This window comes from Ovis aries, chromosome 9 (genome assembly GCF_016772045.2).
Source record: "Ovis aries strain OAR_USU_Benz2616 breed Rambouillet chromosome 9, ARS-UI_Ramb_v3.0, whole genome shotgun sequence".
Classification (NCBI taxonomy): domain Eukaryota; kingdom Metazoa; phylum Chordata; class Mammalia; order Artiodactyla; family Bovidae; genus Ovis; species Ovis aries.
This window is the reverse complement of record NC_056062.1, coordinates 49,342,683-49,361,738: the sequence shown is the minus strand read 5'-3', so window position 1 is coordinate 49,361,738 and position 19,056 is coordinate 49,342,683. Positions and strand designations below refer to the sequence as shown.

At 42.9% G+C, this 19,056-nt stretch overlaps 1 protein-coding gene and 1 non-coding gene across 7 annotated transcripts in view; both read right to left on the bottom strand.

Moving 5' to 3' along the window:
* TERF1 (telomeric repeat binding factor 1) overlaps positions 1–10,606 on the bottom strand; it is a 40,854-nt gene extending 30,248 nt beyond the window's left edge. For all 6 annotated transcript variants that reach the window (XR_009595059.1, XM_060393801.1, XM_042254315.2 and 3 more), the window contains exons 1-2: positions 10,277–10,606; positions 3,656–3,751 (exon numbers count right to left, since the gene is read on the bottom strand). Coding sequence is in view for 5 of the 6 variants with exons in the window: in XM_060393801.1 (XP_060249784.1) it covers positions 3,656–3,751; positions 10,277–10,583 (403 nt within the window). In the remaining variant the exon portion in view is untranslated. The remainder of the gene's footprint in view (positions 1–3,655; positions 3,752–10,276) is intronic.
* A 7,477-nt stretch (positions 10,607–18,083) lies between these two features.
* Positions 18,084–18,190, bottom strand: LOC114116515 (U6 spliceosomal RNA). Its single transcript, XR_003590418.1, has one exon. It is a non-coding gene; the product is annotated as a U6 spliceosomal RNA (small nuclear RNA).
* Positions 18,191–19,056: the final 866 nt, after the last annotated feature.

Genomic DNA, 19,056 nt, shown 5'->3' with positions numbered 1-19,056 from the left:
TGACACTAGTGGTAAAAGAACCTGCCTGCCAATGCAGGAGATATAAGAGACTCCGGTTCAACCCCAAGGTGGGAAAGAATCCTTGGAGAAGGGCATGGCAACCCACTCTAGTATTCTTGCCTGGAGAATCCCATGGACAGAGGAACCTGGAGGGCTACAGTTCAGAGGGTCGCAAAGAGTCAGACATGACTGAGTTGACTTAGTCTGCATGCACGTGGCCTACTTTATATTTCTATTAGGCAGTGCTGCTATACAGCAACCACTAAAAAAATAAGCAGAAGGGTTATATATAGCTGAAAATCCAATACAAATTAAAATGAAATTTTAAATGCTGCCTGACTTATCTGAAATAGACTGACTCTTGTTCACTAACCCCGGCCTATTATATCTAAGATGTGCTCTGGGGAACTTTCAGATTAAACCATGGAGTCACACACAAAATAGGAAATTTTCTGACCCTTTTTTGATATCTTAAAGATATTAGTCGTTTGGATTATGGTAACTTTGCGGTGACTCTTGTTACTGTCACACATTACTAGCAACTATCATATTTGTAACCTCTTGTTGAGCTTGATTTCAGCACTTATTCAATAAGGGAATATGACTTAAACTATGATATCTCTTTCTCTTGTCCTCATAGTTTATTTTAGACTATAATGGCCAAGCCTGGCTCAGTTTATGGCTAATATTTACAGCACAGTCATTTAAAGGACTTTCTGACGCTACACAAGCCAGAGTTGGATTAGCGAGAGTCCTGAGAATGGTACTAACAGGCTGGGATTTCCTGTAACACAACATGTTCATAAGTAAACAGCTTCATGTAATACTGTCTACCACTGGAGACTGTTGGGAAAGCCTTTTGTAAATTGCAAACCCCAATATAAATATGCAATTATCTGCATCAGAAGGTCCTTTACATGACCATGCTATAAATATTAGCCATTAGTGATAAACTGAACCAGGCTTGGTCATTACAGTCTAAAATAATCTATGAAGACAAAGGAAAGAGATATTATAGCTTAAATCATATTACCTTATTAAAGTGCTGAAGTCAAAATCAAATAAGAGGTTTCAAATATGCTGGCTGCCAGTAATGACAGCAGTAAGAGACACTACAAAGTTACCATAGTCTAATTGAGTGATTATGCACTCAACTCCTTACTGCAAAATTCAGACTTAAATTGAAGAAGGTAGGGAAAACCATGAGACCATTCAGGTATGACCTAAATCAAATCCCTTACGATTATACAGGGGAAATGACAAATAGATTCAAGTGGATTATATCTGATAAATGGAGTGCCTGAAGAATTATGAACAGAGGTTCATGTAATTGTACAGGAGGCAGTGATCAAAACCATCCCCAAGAAAAACAAATGCAAAAAGGCAAAATGGTTGTCTGAGGAGGCTTTACAAATAGCTGAGAAAAGAAGAGAAGCGAAAGGTAAAGAAGAAAAGGAAAGATATTCCCATCTGAATGCAGGGTTCCAAAGAATAGCAAAGAGAGATAAGAAAGCCTTCCTATGTGATCAATGCAAAGAAATAGAGGAAAACAACAGAATGGGAAAGACTAGAGATCTCTTCAAGAAAATCAGAGATACCAAGGGAACATTTCATGCAAAGATGGTCACTAAAGGACAGAAACAGTACAGACCTAACAGAAGCAGAAGATATTAAGAAGAGGTGACAAGAATACACAGAACTATACAAAGAAGATCTTCATGACCCAGATAACCACAATGGTGTGATCACTCACCTAGAGCCAGACATCTTGGAATGTGAAGTCAAGTGGGCCTTACGAAGCATCACTACGAACAAAGGCACTGGAGGTGATGGAATTCCAGCTGAACTATTTCAAATCCTGAAAGATGATGCTGTGAAAGTGCTGCATGCCATATGGCAGTGAATTTGGAAAACTCAGCAGTGGCCACAGGACTGGAAAAGGTCAGTTTTCATTTCAATCCCAAAGAAAGGCAATGCCAAAGAATGTTCAAACTATCGCACATTTGTACTCATCTCACTCGCTAGCAAAGTGATGCTCAAAATTCTCCACGCTAGGCTTCAACAGTACGTGAACCGTGAACTTCCAGATGTTCAAGCTGGATTTAGAATAGGCAGAGGAATCAGAGATCAAATTGCCTCAGTTGGATCATCGAAAAAACAAGAGAGTTCCAGAAAAACACCTACTTCTGCTTTATGGACTACACCAAAGCCTTTGACTGTGTGGATCACAACAAACCATGGAAAATTCTTCAAGAGACAGGAATACCAGACCATCTGACTTGCCTCCTGAGAAATCTGTATGCAGGTCAAGAAGCAACAGTTAGAACTGGACATGGAACAACAGACTGGTTCCAAATAGGAAAAGGAGTACATCAAGGCTATATATTGTCACTCTGTTTATTTAACTTATATCCAAAGTACATCATGAGAAACCCTGGGCTGGATGAAGCACAAGCTGGAATCAAGATTTCTGGGAGAAATATCAATAACCTCAGTTATGCAGATGACACCACCCTTATGGCAGACAGCGAAGAACTAAAGAGCCTCTTGTCCGTCTAGTCAAAGCTATGGTTTTTCCAGTAGTCATGTATGGATGTGAGAGTTGGACTATAAAGAAAGCTGAGCACCAAAGAATTGATGCTTTTGAACTGTGGTGTTGGAGAAGACTCTTGAGAGCCCCTTGGACACAAGGAGATTAAATCAGTCCATCCTAAAGGAAATCAACCCTGAATATTCACTGGAAGAACTGATGCTGAAGCTGAAAAACTCCAATACTTTGGCCACCTGACTGGGAAGAACTGACTCACTGGAAAAGGCCCTGATGTTGGCAAAGACTGAAGAAAAAGGAGGAGAAGGGGAAGACAAAGGATGAGATGGTTGGATGGCATCACCAACTCAATGGACATGAGTTTGAGCAAGCTCCAGGAGTTGGTGATGGACAGGGAAGCCTGGGGTGCTGCTGTCCATGGGGTCGCAAAGAGTCAGACACGACTGAGTGACTGAATTGAATGTTATCTTTAAAACAGAGTATATGGAGCATGGTTTCCTACCAGCAGCATCAGAATCATCTGGGAACTTATTGGAAATGTATTTCATCCTACCAAATCAGAAATTCATGATGGGGTAAGGGGTATATCATTCTGTTTCTTAACAAGTTCTCTAATAATTCTTTAGTAAGCAAAAATTTGAGAATCATTGCTCCAAAAAGATAGGGATATTTCCTTTACTAGCTTTAAATATGCTTGTGTATAGATGTACAGGCCAAATACAAGTGGGCAAACTCTCAAAAACAAACGATAGCTTCCATCTCTTTCTGGAGAAGGCAATGGCAACCCACTCCAGTACTCCTGCCTGGAAAATCTCATGGACGGAGGAGCCTGGTAGGCCTGCAGTCCATGGGGTTGCTAAGAGTTGACTAGGAGACTTCACTTTCACTTTCATGCATTGGAGAAGGAAATGGCAACCCACTCCAGTGTTCTTGAGTGGAGAATCCCAGGGACAGAGAAGCCTGGTGGGCTGCCATCTATGGGGTCGCACAGAGTCAGACACAACTGAAGCGACTTAGCAGCAACAGCAGCATCATCTCTTTCTTCTCATCATCACACCTTCAGACATAGACTGAAATATGTCCCATAGAAGATAAAAACATACTTACCAAGGGTTTTTCCAGCTTCAATTCTTGTCAAAAATTGACATACGTATATAGTTCTCAGTTGGTAAGCTGTTAGACTGGACAGTCCATGAATAATAGCTGAAAGTGAATAAAGTAAATTTTATTAAAACATTAAAACTCCAAACTTGGCCCTGCAGTACCTCTGTGTGGTGTGCTGAGTAGTAAGTTAACAAACACCACCCAAAGATTATCATAAATTTAGAAATGGATGCTTTATTCACAGACAATTTTTAAGAAATCAGAACAAAGGTGAGTAACAATGAACACTTTACCTTCAAAATAAAACTGATGTTTCATACACAGAATAATAAATCTTTAAAACTACGTACTTTCACAGGTACCATTCTGTACTAATTAAAAGGGAGATTTAGATCCAAACTGTAAAATATGTCAAATCATTAGATGGAAACTTATTTTACAGCTTAAGATGCCTAACGTAATAGGAAATATATTATTACTCTCAAGGTTTCAGTTGAATGAGTCTCTTTAGTTTATAAAACTTTATTTTAAAAACGTGTATTTATATTAATCTCCCCAATATTTGAACACCCACCCACCCAGTGTTATTCTACGTAGTGAGTACGTACAATAAGTAAACCATAATCCTGGTTTTCAGTGAGTTTACTATGTACAATGAAAGACAAAGATTAAATTAACTAGTCCTGTAGCTGCTAAGCAGATGAAACAAATATTTATTTTCATTTATTTCCTCAATTTTAATATGCCATAACCTTATGCTATACCGGAGATTATCTGTACCAAATACAGTCATAAAATAATCGGATTCAAAAAGAGAGCAAAACTTTTATAAAATTTAAACACAACTTATTCAATATTTATAGAATATCTACTGCTGGCCAATGGTAGGGACTCATGACTGAATGATAGATAGCCCCCTAGGAAGGTTTTAGCCTGAAAAGACACAAATTAAACAAAAATGTAGGCCGGTGACTAATTAAAATTTTAATACGTCATAAAGGGTAAGTATGGTATAGGAGCAAAAGAGAAGAAAAGCCCAATCTATTCTAGAGAAGAACTGCTCTTTGTACCTATTAGGCATAAAACAAAACAATGAAAATCTACTCAAGTTGAAGCCAGCTATCTGCTTTTTCCATACCTGTAACCAAATACTACTGACAGAAAGACACCAGAGGATCTAATGACCAGCAACAATAACAACTATATTTAAGCAATTACTAAAATACCAGGCATGTACTTTAAGCCCTGAGCAGTGGTTTTCAACTGGGGCTGTTGTGACTCTGTCCCCTAAAGGACATTTGGCAATGTCCAGAGACATTTCTGATTGTCACATTGAGACATTCTGATTGAGTGGGAGGGGCTGCTACTGGCACCTAGTGGCTGAGGTCAGGGATCCTACAATGCACCAGTGAACCTCCACTCTGTCCCTTCTTCACCCTCAAGCTTACACAGAATAAAGAATTATGTGGTACAAAATGTCAACATGCTGAGGTGGAGAAACCTTGCTTTATAAGTATCAGTTCATCTGCTTCTCTTATCAGCTCTGTGAGGAAGATGCCATTATCCCTACCATTTTACAGATGTGGAAACTGGTGGTATCAAGTCCCTGCTTCAAGGCTTGTGACAATAAACAAACTAAGCCAGGAATCAAACTCAGAAAATTTACAAGGATTCCCTGGTGGTCCAGGGGTTAGGACTCTGTGCTTCCACTGCAAGGGGCACAAATTCCACCCCTGGTCAGGGAATCAGGGAACTAAGATCCCACAAGCCATGCAGCCAAAAACACAGACACACACACTCACAAAAACAAACAAAAATCCGCAGACAACCAACGATGGAGCCCAACCTCTTAATCACAATCCTACACTGCCTCCCACGATGGAGACAGGTTAGGAGTATCAGTCTGGAAAAGGCATTATCTGACACAAGTGAGGTGGGAGAACAATTCTGAGTTTGAATGAAAAAGCTAAGAATTTTCTAGCAAGCACCTAGAGTTGCACATGTTTACATTCTTGAAAAGTGTAGTAAATGTAATTCTGTAAGAGATAAAATGGAGTCCTGTCAGTCAAACATGGCATACAGAGACAACGTAACGTTAAGTTCACAGTTTGTGTATCTGTCATTGATTTAGCAATGTAACTTGGAAAACAGTTTACTCTTTCTGGATTTTGGTGCCTTTAACCTTAAAATAATGGAGGTGACCTAGATTATTCCTTGGGTCTTGGGCTAGAACCTTAAAAGGTCTTTGTTTTTTATTTAAATGACTTTTTTTTTAGAATGGTTTTAAATTTACAGAATGTTGGGAAGATAGTAGAGTACGTGCATGCAAGGTTGCTTCAGTCATGTCCAACTCTTTGCGCCCCCATGGATTGTAGCCCACCAGGCTCCTCTGTCCATCAGCTTCTCCAGACAATACTGGAGTGGGTTGCTGTGTCCTCCTCCAGGGGATCTTCCCACCCAGGGATCAAACCCGTGTCTCTTACATCTCCTGCACTGGCAGATGGGTTCTTTACCACTAGCACCACCTGGGAAGCCCCAAGATGGTAGAGAGGTCCCGTATAATACTCTCCATCCAGTTTACCCTGTTATTAGCATCTTACATTAGCATTGTTACATTAATTAAACAATATTGATACATTATTACCTAAAGGCCAAGCTTTACTCAGATTTCTTTAGTTTTTACTTAATATCCTTTTTCTGCTACAGGTTCCCATCCAAGGTTCAATTCAGTTCAGTCACTGAGTTGTGTCCAACTCTTTGCGACCACATGGACTACAGCACACCAGTCCTCCCTGTCCGTTACCAACTCCCGGAGTTTACTCAAACTCATGCCCATTGAGTTGGTGATGCCATCCAACCATCTCATCCTCTGTCATCCCCTTCTCCTCTCACCTTCAATCTTTCTTTCCCAGAATCAGGGTTTTTTCAAATGAGTCAGCTCTTCGCATCAGGTGACCAAAGTATTGGAGTTTCAGCTTCAGCATCAGTCATTCCAATGAATATTCAGGACTGATTTCCTTTAGGATGGACTGGTTGGATCTACTTGTGTCCAAGGGACTCTCAAGAGTCTTCTCCAACACCACAGTTCAAAAGCATCAATTCTTCAGTGCTCAGCTTTCTTTATAGTTCAACTCTCACACCCATACATAACTACTGGCAAAACCATAGCTTTGACTAGACAGACCTTTGTTGGCGAAGTACTGTCTCTGCTTTTTAATATGCTGTCTAGGCTGCATAGCTTTTCTTCCAAAGAGCAAATTCTTTTTCATTTCATGACTGCAGTCACCATCTGCAATGATTTTGGAGCCCCCAAAATAAAGCCTCTCACTGTTTTCATTGTTTCCTCATCTATGTGCCATGAAGTGATGGGACCAGACGTCACGATCTTAGTTTCCTGAATGTTGAGTTTTGAGCCAACTTTTTTACTCTCTTTCACTTTCATCAAGAGGCTCTTTAGTTCTTCTTTGCTTTGTGCCATAAGGGTGGTGTCATCTGCATATCTTTATTGATATTTCTCCCAGCAATCTTGACTCCTTCTTGTGTTTCATCTAGTCCAGCATTTCTCATGGTGTACTCTGCATATACAGTTAAATAAGCAGGGTGACAATATACAGCCTTGATGTATTCCTTTCCTGATTTGGAACCAGTCTGTTGTTCCATGTCTGATTCTAACTGTTGATTCTTGACCTGCATACAGATTTCTCAGGAGGCAGGTCAGGTGGTCTCATATTCCCATCTCTTTAAGAATTTTCCAGTTTGTTGTGATCCACACAGTCAAAGGGTACCACATTACATTTAGTCATCATGTCATCAGTCTTTCCTTGGTTTTGATGACCTTGTGGGTTTTGAGGTGTTTTGTAAACTGAATCTCTCTATTGAGATTTGTCTGATACTTTTCTCATGAGTAGACTAGAGTTATGGGGTTTGGAGAGGAAGATCACAGTGGCAAAGTACCACTTTCATCACATTATATCAAGTGCACATGCTACCAACTATCACTGTTAATGCTGACCTTGAGTACCTGGGTGAAGCAGTATTTGTCAGTTTTCTCTACTTTCTTCCCCTTTCTATACTGTGCTCTATACAGCCCACACTTCAGGGGTGCGGACTTATACTCCACCTCCTTGGGAACAGAGTAGAAACATGAATTACCTGGAATTCTTCTGCATTGGAGATCTGTCTCTTCTCCCACTTGTATATTTATCCCAGCATTTATTTACATCAGTGTGGACTTTATGGATGTTTTAAAATAATTTGGGTTATAATACAACACTACAGTTGACCCTTTAACAATGAGGGGGTTAGAGACACTGACCCTCCAAGCAGTTGAAAACTGCAGTGTCGATCCTCTGAATGCATGGTTTAACCAACCATAGATTGTGTAGTACTGTAGTATTTACTACAGAGAAGAAAAAAAAAAAACTGGCTTGTAAGTGGACAGGTACAATTCAAATCTGTGTTGTTTAAGGGTCAACCGTATTTTTATTTTCTTGCTTATGTCTGCTTGGGCTATTGGGAACTCTTGCAGTTGGCTCCTATGCCCCTTTGTGCTCCCATAATTGTGGAGCTTTGTTGTCTTTGGGGGTTTTGTTTTGCTTTTAGTACTGCCCTACTTTTTGTCACAAGATGCTCCAGGTTCAAGTTGTATATTTCCTGTCCCTGTCCTGGAATCAGGCCATTTCTATGGAAAATGGTATTGGAAACCAATACCTGAATGCCACTGGAAGGACTGATGCTAAAGCTCCAAAACTCTGGTCAACTGATGAGAAGAACTGACTCATTGGAAAAGACTCTGATGCTGGGAAAGACTGAAGGCAGGAGAATGGGATGACAGAGGATGAGATGGTTGGATGGCATCCTGACTCAATGGACATATGTGAGCAAACTCCAGAAGACAGTGAAGGACAGGGGAGCCTGGTACGCTGCAGTCCATGGGGCTGCAGAGAGTCGGATACCACTGAGCAACTCAACTGAACTGAACCCTGTCTCTAGTGTTATCTGGCACAAGGGAAAGGTTGTTGGATTGGAAGATAAGGCAGGTGTCTGGACCAACCCTCTTAACCTATCAATGCTTTAGGTTGTTTAGATCACTCCTCCATAAACTGAGATTTTACTTGCCTCACTCATGGGATAACTGTGAAGCTAAAATGTGTCAACATGGTTTTCTAAAATATTTAATTTTCTATTAAATTCTATCTTGGGGTTGCGGTCTGCTGCAATAAGCTGAGAGCCAACTCCAATAAATATTAATACCAGAGTATCTTTCGGTTATCATTCAAAAAGCCAGCTAGCCTTCTATAGGAATCAATGCCTTTGCCCATCATTCACAGGCTGTCTTGCATAGGTGGTAGACTTGTCAGTTACTTTCATTCTGAAGCCTATACTGAGCAGCAGGCTCAATGAGGGCTTCCCTTGTGGCTCAGCTGGTAAAGTATCCGTCCGCAATGCGGGAGACCGAGGTTCAACCCCTGGGTTGGGAAGATTCCCTGGAGAAGGAAAGGGCTACCCACTACAGTATGCTGGCCTGGAGAATTTCATGAACGGTATAGACAATGGGGTCGCAAAGAGTCAGACACGACTGAGCGACTTTCACACACACAGGGTCAATGAGGTTTAGACATCTCATAGAGTAATACAAAACAAGGTCTCAGTGACTTGCTAAAAGAAAAAGAGAAATATCAATAACCTCAGATATGCAGATGACACCATCCTTATGGCAGAAAGTGAAGAGGAACTAAAAAGTCTCTTGATGAAAGTGAAAGAGGAGAGTGAAAAAGTTGGCTTAAAGCTCAACATTCAGAAAACGAAGATCATGGCATCTGGTCCCATCACTTCATGGCAAATAGATGGGGAAACAGTGTCAGACTTTATTTTTTTGGGCTCCAAAATCACTGCAGATGGTGACTGCAGCCATGAAATTAAAAGACGCTTGCTCCTTGGAAGGAAAGTTATGACCAATCTAGATAGCATATTGAAAAGCAGAGATATTACTTTGCCAACAAAGGTCCGTCTAGTCAAGGCTATGGTTTTTCCAGTGGTTGTGTATGGATGTGAGAGTTGGATTGTGAAGAAGGCTGAGCTTTTGAACTGTGGTGTTGGAGAAGACTCTTGAGAGTCCCTTGGACTGCAAGGAGATCCAACCAGTCCATTCTAAAGGAGATCAGTCCTGGGTGTTCTTTGGAAGGACATACTAAAGCTGAAACTCCAGTACCTTGGCCACCTCATGCGAAGAGTTGACTCATTGGAAAAGACTTTGATGCTGGGAGGGATTGGGGGCAGGAGGAGAAGGAGACGACAGAGGATGAGGAGTTGGAGACGGACAGGGAGGCCTGGCGTGCTACGATTCATGGAGTCGCAGAGTCGGACACGACTGAGCGACTGAACTGAATCCTCTTATCAACTCAACGGGTTATTCTCATTTTACCGACTAGTAAAATTTATGAATCTGAGAAAAACTGAGGAGCCCATGAGAGGCGGAGGCGGGATTCGAACCAACGATTGACTCCGAGCCGGGGGCCCTCAGCAAGCAGCCCGATCCCCGACCCCTGAGGTAAAGCGCTGCAAACCAGGCCTCAGTCGCGCGCTGCGGTTCCCGCTCCCTGCCCGGGCGCGCCCAACACTCACCCTCGGCGCTGTCGCGGGTGCGATGGAAGTCGTCGGAGCGGCCGTCACGGAAAGCCCGGCAAAGCGAAAGGCAGAGGAAATCGAGCATCCAGCCTGCAGCTACCGCCTCTGCCTCAGCCACCAGGCCCGCGTCCTCCTCCTCCTCAGGGGCCCCCAGCTGTACCTGGCACTCGAGCAGTTCTTGGCATTCAAACTGCTCCTCATCATCTGTCACCGTGTCCGCCACCCGCTTCTCCGAGGAACCTGCATCCTCCCCGTCCGCACGCCCTCGCGGGCTCTGAGCCGCAGAGGCGGTATCTTCCGCCATGTTAAACACCTCGCGCAGCTTCTGGCCTTTCCGGCGCAGAGCGATTACTGGCTCGCGCCGCGCGGAGCGAGCCCACGGCAGGCGGCCTCTTCCGCCTGAGGGGAAACACCAATCAAACATCGCCGGGATGGGCGAGCGGCTCGAGCCTGGCTTCGGATTGGCCGAGACCTGCTCCAGCCTCTGCATGTTGAATTCACCCGCCACCCTGCAGTGCCGCTTTGTTGGTAAACCAGAGAAGTTCGGGCTAGACCCGGAGAGAGGACCGGAGGTGGTGGTTGTTCAGCGGTTCAGTCGTGTCCGACTCTTTGCGACCCCATGGATTGCAGCACCCCAGGCTTCCCTGTCCTTTACCATCTCTCGGAGCTTGCTCAAACTCCTGTCTGTGAGTCGGCGATGCCATCCAACCATTTCGTCCTCTGTTGTCAGTCTGCCTTTAGTCTTTCCCAGCATCAGGGTCTTTTCCATTTTAACTAACCGTGTTGTTCTAGACGATGTTGCATTTTAGCACAAGAATAGAATAGTTCCCCCACCTCCTGGGGGAGGTGTTTTAACTAGAAAAAGAAAACATTTTTAACTTTTCCCAGTTAAAATGGAGAAACATTTTACTCGTTTGTGCTTCAAAAGAGATAGGTAATTAAAATGTCACTATTTTTCGAGCATAACACTTTAAATCCTAATGTACTCTTAACAGTTACTATGCAGTCAGGAAGCAAAACTCTTTCAACAGACAGATCCGTGCTTTCCCAATCTTAAGGAGCGTCAGAATCAGTCCCGAGGCTTGTTGGGCATCACGCCTATAATTTTTGTCCTGTAGGTTTGGATTGGGATCCTTAATCTGCAAGTCCTTTGTTCGCAGGTGAGTGATACTAAGGCTGCCGGTTTGGGGACCAAATTTTGAAATTATTGCTCTAGAAAGAGTCTGTTATTATGGAAAAGAATTTCAGTCAGGACCTGAAATAGATTATAAAAATTCAGCTTGTACAACAGTAAAGTGAAAGTGTTAGTAGCCTCTGACTCTTTGCAACCCTGTGGAATGTAGCCTCCCAGACTCCTCTGTCCTTGGGATTCTCCAGGCAAGAATACTGGAGTGGGTTGCTATTACCTTCTCTAGGGTATCTTCCCAACCCAAGGATCCAACCCAGGTCTCCCATATTGCAGGCAGATTCTTTACTGTCTGAGCCACCAGGGAAGCCCAGTGGCTTCCTGTGTTCACAACAATAACTGAATACTTATTTTGAATTTTCAAACTTACCTTGGAGCACAAGAGGGGACTGAGGGGAGAGGGGTCTGGTTATGTTCTATTTTTCTATGTAGGTGACCATCAATGGTCACTTTATGAACATGCATGGAACGTGATATATGCACTTTTCAGTACATGAGTTATAATTGAACAAAAAGCTTCCTTTAAAACCCTGTTTGTAACATATCCAGTGTTATCAAACCCTTTATATTTTAATTTTTCACATTTATTATTGCCTTAAGGCTGAAATGTTGAGTCATCAAAGGACTATATTGTAGCCTTTAAGAATGCCTAAGTTGGGGACTTTCCTGATGATGCAGTGGCTAAGACCCTGTGCTGCTAAGCAGGGGACCTGGTTGGAACCCTGGCACAATGATCTTTGAAGATCCTGCCCCCTGCAGCTAAGACCTGGAGCATTTGTGTGTGTTAAGTCACTTCAGTTGTGTCCAACTTTTTGTGACCCTATGGACCATAGCCTGCTAAGTTCTTCTGTCCATGGGATTCTCCAGGCAAGAATACTGGAGTGGGTTGTCATTTCCTTCTCCGGGGGATCGTCCTGATCCAGGAATTGAACCCATGTCTCTTATGTCTCCTGCATTGGCCGGCTGGTTCTTTATCACTGGCACACCTAGATCTGGCACAGCCAAATAAATAAATATATTATATATATATATAAAAAGAATACCTAGGTTGGAATTCCCCTACCATATATACCCATTAGCTGTGTGACCTTGGATTAAATATGCCTCAGTTTTCGGTTTACTGGGTATACTAGTAATACCATCATTACAGTCTCCTTGGAAAGATTAAAGGAATTGATAAATGTAAAGACTTTAAAAGGAAACCAGGAACTAGGTAAGTGCTCTGTAACATTAGCTGGAAAAGCAGGACATTTGTGCTACTCAGAGAGTAGTGAGTCAGAAGGAATTGTTTCTTCAGACTCCAGTAGTCCCATGGAAAGTAAGTCCTATTTGTAAACAATATAGAGGACTGCTGCTGCTGCTGCTAAGTCGCTTCAGTCATGTCCGACTCTGTGTGACCCCATAGACAGCAGCCCACCAGGCTCCCCCGTCCCTGGGATTCTCCAGGCAAGAACACTGAAGTGGGTTGCCATTTCCTTCTCCAATGCATGAAAGTGAAAAGTGAAAGGGAAGTCGCTCAGTCATGTCAGACTCTTCGCGACCCCATGGACTGCAGCCTACCAGGCTCCTCCATCCATGGGATTTTCCAGGCGAGAGTACTAGAGTGGGGTGCCATCGCCTTCTCGGATATAGAGGACTAGGCCTAAGGAAATAAAAGATAAGGTATAAAGAAAATGACCCTAGATGAGTGTCAGATTTCCACTCCACTTTGAGGCAGTGGACACAATGTAACATTACTGGTAAAGAAGCTTCTTGCTCATGAAGAGTTCTTCCCTTTGCAGAGTTAGTAAATTAGTGAGGACTGAAGGAATGTGTGGAACTAAAATGAAGCAGATTTCAGGATTGGAAACATGTTAGACAATTCTAATCCTAGGCTTCCCTAGTGTTCAGATGGTAAAGAATCTGCCTGCAATTCGGGATACCTGGATTGGATCCCTGGGTTGGGAAGAAGATATCCTAGAGAAGGGAATGGCAACCCACTCCAGTATTCTTGCCTGGAGAATTCCATGGACAGAGGAGCCTGGCAGGCTACAGTTCATGGGGTCACAAAGAGTCGAACACGACTGAGTGACTAACACAATCCTTTAGAGCTTTGAAAATATTTAGAAGATCTTGGTAGCCCCTTGAGATTTTTTAGACTGGTATTTCATGTATTATAGGATTAGTATATGACTGTCAGACAATAGGCATCAGTGTTGTACTGTCTTACCCTGTAAGGGCATGTAGTTTGTTAAATGCTGAAGTCCAGGCTGACTGTCCGTGATCACATAATTTTGTTGCTTTATTAAAAAAAAAAAAAAAAGCCTTGTGGTGTATGTCTTTAACAAGTCGCCAATTAGCCAATATTTTTAATAAAATGCATCTGCCCATAGTGAAAGCAATAACATTGCATAGGAGTATAAGGATATGTCTACAAACAGCTGGGAACCCAAGGGAAGAATGCTGTTTCTATTTCCTCCTGGAAATGAGCCAACTCTGTATGATGCAAGGTATCCTGGTGATGGTTTCTACCCCTGAATAAAAAATAAGGGGAAATCTCTTGACCACACAGCACTAAGAAATACATTCTATGGACAGTCTCTACTTATTAAAGCCTCTACTAAATTTTTTCAACATTCTTTTTAAAAAACATTTTTTTTTGGTCTTGCCTCATGACATGTGGAATTTTAGTTTCCTGACCAGGACAGAACCCACACCCCCTGCACTGAAAGCAAGGAGTCTTAACCAATGGACTGCTGGGGAAGTCCCAAGTCTCTATTTATTTAAGTGAATGAGCCCGATATGATTTTTTCAATTTTCTAGGAGCTTTATTTAGAAAAGAAAAAGCTGAAATTCATTTTAATATCATAGTTCATTTAACCTAACATATCCAAAATATCAGGGCTTCCCTGGTGACTCTGGTAAAGAACCCGCCTGCCAATGCAAGAGACTCAGGTTTGATCCCTGTGTTGGGAAGATCCCCTGGAGAAGGAAATGACAACTCACTCCAGTATTCTTGCCTGGCAGTTCACATGGAAAGAGGGAGCCTGGAGGGTTATAGTTCATGGGGTCACAAAAGAGTCAGATACAACTTGGTGACTAAACAACAAAAATATCAACAACCCAAAATATCATTTCAACCTGTAATCAATATAAAAATGATTGAGATATTTTACATTGTTTAAATGTCTTTGAAATGCAGCATCTATTTTACATTTATAAACATCTGTTTGGAGTTGTCATGTTTCACATGCTCAAATAGCCAAATATGGCTAGTGGCTATAACTGTAGGACAGTTCTATACAGTACAGGTAGAAATTCAGGATCTAGAGTCAGAGATTTTGATTTGAATTCTTTCTCCACCACTTTCTAAAGCACAATTAGGGAAATTTCTGGTTTTAAAAGAAGTATCAGTTTTTTACCCGCATGAACTTCTCAGAGCTACATACTAATCGATACACTAATATGGATTATGAATTTCTAAGAAAAACATAGCATAAAACATATGCTCTAATTTATCATTACACTCTTTTTTTCACATGACAACCTGTATAATTATTGTACCAATAAATACACTTTGATGCTTTAAACTACTATACCAATATATACAGATACCAGCTATTAAGATGATTCCATGATCTCTAAGGGGAATGCCCCGGTGGCTCAGTGGTTAAGAACTCTCCTGCAATGCAGATGCCGCTACAGATGTGGGTTCTATCCCTGGGTCAGGAAGATCCCCCGGAGGAGGGCATGGCAGCCCACTCCAGTATCCTTGCCTGGAGAATCCCATGGAGAGAGGAGCCTGGCGGGCTACAGTCCATAGGACAGCAGAGAGTTAGACACATGTAGATGTGGACTTGATCTCTAAGGGTTATAGTAAACTCAGTATCACTCGATCCAGTGGATCATACCCTCTTCCTGGATACATTTTCTTTATTTGACTTATAGGATCCATCCTTTTTTAATTTTCCTCACATCTCACTCGTCACTTCTCTTTAGTTTTTAAACTTTTGGATACTCACTATAATTTTCTAGTTGATCTTCTCTTCTCCCATTGTTTAAAATTGTCAACAGGAATTCCCTGGTGGTCCAGTGGTTAGCACTCTGCGCTCTCAGAGCTGGGGGCCTGGGTTCAATCCCTAGTCGGGGAACTAAAATTCCACAAGCTGCACATGGCAGAGCCAAAAAAACTAAAAAATGAAATAAAATACAATTGTCAAGATCCTGTTGAGGGACTTCCATGGTTTTCCAGGGGTTAAGAATTTGCCTGCCAATGCAGGGAACACGGGTTCAGGAAGAGCCCACATGCCTCTAAGTAACTAAGCCTGCTGCGGCTGCTGCTAAGTCGCTTCAGTCGTGTATGAGTCTGTGCGACCCCATAGCCGGCAGCCCACCAGGCTCCCCCATCCCTGGGATTCTCCAGGCAAGAACGCTGGAATGGGTTGCCATTTCCATCTCCAATGCATGAAAGTGAAAAGTGAAAGTAAAGTCGCTCAATGGTGTCTGACTCTTCGAGACCCCATGGACTGCAGCCTACCAGGCTCCTCCGTCCATGGGATTTTCCAGGCAAGAGTACTGGAGTGGGGTGCCATTGCCTTCTCCAACTAAGCCTAATGTGCCACAACTACTGAACCCACGTGCAGCAATGCAATCCTGAAGCTCACGCAGCTAGAGCCTGTGCTCTGCAACAAGAGAATCCACTGTGTGCAAGCAGAGAGCGCCCCGCTTTCAGAAACTAGAGAAAATGAGAGGGTAACAGGCAGGAAGGCCAGAGGTCCCCAAGCGGCAGGAGAAAATAAACTGCAAGTGGCAGATGTTTTTTCCCTACTCTACACAAATTAAAAGAGCCTTCTTTTGATTCTGTGTTGATGCCACCTGATTCTGCCTTGAGCTAACCAATGCATTTTTCTTACGTTAATGAAACTATGTATTTGCTTTGGAATTTTCCTTTCTTCTAAATGGTTCTGCCTAAGACTAATATTTTCTTTTCTCAAACCTTGGGCTGATAATGGCTCAACAACTAGAATTCCTCTCAATTGTTTTATGGCCAGGGGGATGACACACCTCATGCCATCCTATCTCAGAAGTGTATATTGTGGGAGAGGGGCCCAGTGAAATGGCTAAACTCCCTCTAGCCTTGAGATATCTCTCTTATCTGATTAATAGCTTTCTAACAGACATAATGGGCTTCCCTGTAGCTCCAATGGTAAAGAATCTGCCTGCAATGCAGGAGAACAGGGTTCGATCCCTGGGTTGGGAAGATCCCTTGGAAAAGGAAATCGCAACCCACTCCAGTATTCTTGCCTAGAGAATTCCATGGACAGGGGAGCTTGGTGGGCTACAATCTGTGGGGTTGCAGAGAGTTGGACATGACTGAGCAACTAACCCAAGCAACAGACATAAAACACCTTGCTAAAAACTAGCAAAGGGGCACTCTTTCTGTTCCCTTCTGATGTCTATGTCAGAAGCATTCGCTATCTCTATTACACTTTAATACAACTTTGCTACACAAAAAGCTCCAAGTGGTCAAGCCTTGTCTCTGACCCTGGATCAAAATACTTTCCTCTGAAGGTCATGAATACTGGCATAACACATGACTGGAAGCAGCAACCTTTCAAACGCTGCACAGCAGTGAAGACTGCTGCTCTTCCTTGTGGTGCACCGGCCCTAGGATGCCAGGCTTCAGTACTTGCAACCCTCGGGCTCAACAGCGTGGACTCAGTAGTTGTGCCTTGGGCCACTTAAGTGGCAGGTGGATTCTTAACCACTGGACCACCAGAGAAGTCCCATAAAATCTTTTTAAAAAGAAAAAATTCAGAGTATAATGGACCTTATGTGTGTGCTAAGTTGCGTCGGTCATGTCTGACTCTTTGTGACCTCATAGGCTATAGCCACCAGGGTCCTCTGTCCGCGGGATTCTCCAGGTAAGAATATTGGAGTGGGTAGCCATGCCTTCCTCCAGGGGACCTTCCTGATCCCTAAGGGATCCCCTAAGGCTGGTGCATTGCAGGCAGGGTCTTTACCGCTGAGCCACCGGGATAGCCCACAACTGGACCTTAGTACTAAATAAAGATTTGACCAGGATTGCCTTTCCAAATTAACCAATTATTTGACTAAGCAGACTGAACTGACTACTTTTTGTCAGCCCTGGTGATACCTTTACTGTTCCCAGTAGAGGTCACTATGTAACAAATTCTTTGATTAAAAAAAAATATATAGTATAATTCCTCCCATGCGGGAAAAAAAAAAAAAAACCACCAAACTGAAATTCTTTGTTACTAGATCCCTTGTAATCCAAATAGGCAGAGGAACCAAGCACGAGATGGGATGAGGGCCAGAGAGCCAAGAAGCTTGTGTGAAAGCTACTGCACAAATACAAGTAACATTCATGCATGTGGCTTAGTATGTTTGCTCTTTTGGTTTCGGGAATTTCTTCCGATTTCAAAAATCTAAGATTCCACTCTGTGCTCTCCACAGAGCACCAATGTGATACCTGCTCGGACTAAACCCATACAAATCAGGAGGCTTACAGCAGGGCACCACTCACTTGGAGGATGGTGTCTTCTTCTGAGTCTGTCTTTCATGGCCTTTCTTTTGAGTAGGAGAGCCTGGACTTCTTTCTGTGATAGCTTTTTTTTTTTTTTAATGGAACACTTCACAAATTTGCATGTCATCCTTGTGCAGGGGCCATGCTAATCTTCTCTGTATTGTTCCAGTTTTAGGATATGTGGTGCCAAATGAATCGAGTATGACAGCCAGATTTTTTAAAAAAAAGCAAAAGTATGGGAATTTCCTGGTAACCCAGTGCTTAGGGCTCTGTGCTTTCACTGCAAAGGCCTGGGTTCAATCTTCAGTCAGGGAACTAAAATCCTGCAAACCACACAGCAAAAAAGAAAATAAGCAAAATCAGCAAAAGCAAACACTTTCAGGCCTCTGGAAGCCCAAACCCAGAACAGCACAGCGTCCCTTCTTCCATGCTTAGTTGGTCAAACAGAGCCAGAAAGCCATTGCAGATTCAGTGGTGGACAAGTAGGCTTCACTTCTTGATTGGAGGAGGAATATGCCTGCAGCAGGATGAGAGGAACTGTTGAAGGCTAGCCTTGTGAACAGGGCTTCCCGGGTGCTGCTAGTGGTAAAGAACCTGGCTGCCAAGGTAGGAAACGAAAGAGATGAGGGTTCGATCCCTGGGTCGGGAAGATCCCCTGGAGGAGGGCATGTCAATCCACTCTAGTATTCTTGCCTGGAGAATTCCATGGACAGAGGAGCCTGGTGGGCTAAGGTCCTAGGGTAGAAAAGGGTCAGACATGACTGGAGCAACTTAGCACGAACCCACACATTCTTGTGAACCACATACCAATGTCTAACTGAATGTGGAAAAATAAGACACTGGAGTCAAAGGGTGAGTCTAGGGTGGTTACCCAAGCAGAGTTATATCTAACAGCCAAAATGACTCAACATGGGAGAGGGAAGCTAATACGTGTTGTTGTTCAGTCATTCAGTCGTATCCAACTCTTTGTGACACCATGGACTGCAACACACCAGGCTTCCCTGTTCTTTACCATCTCCCTGAGTTTGCTCAAACTGATGTCCATTGATTTGCTGATGCCATCCA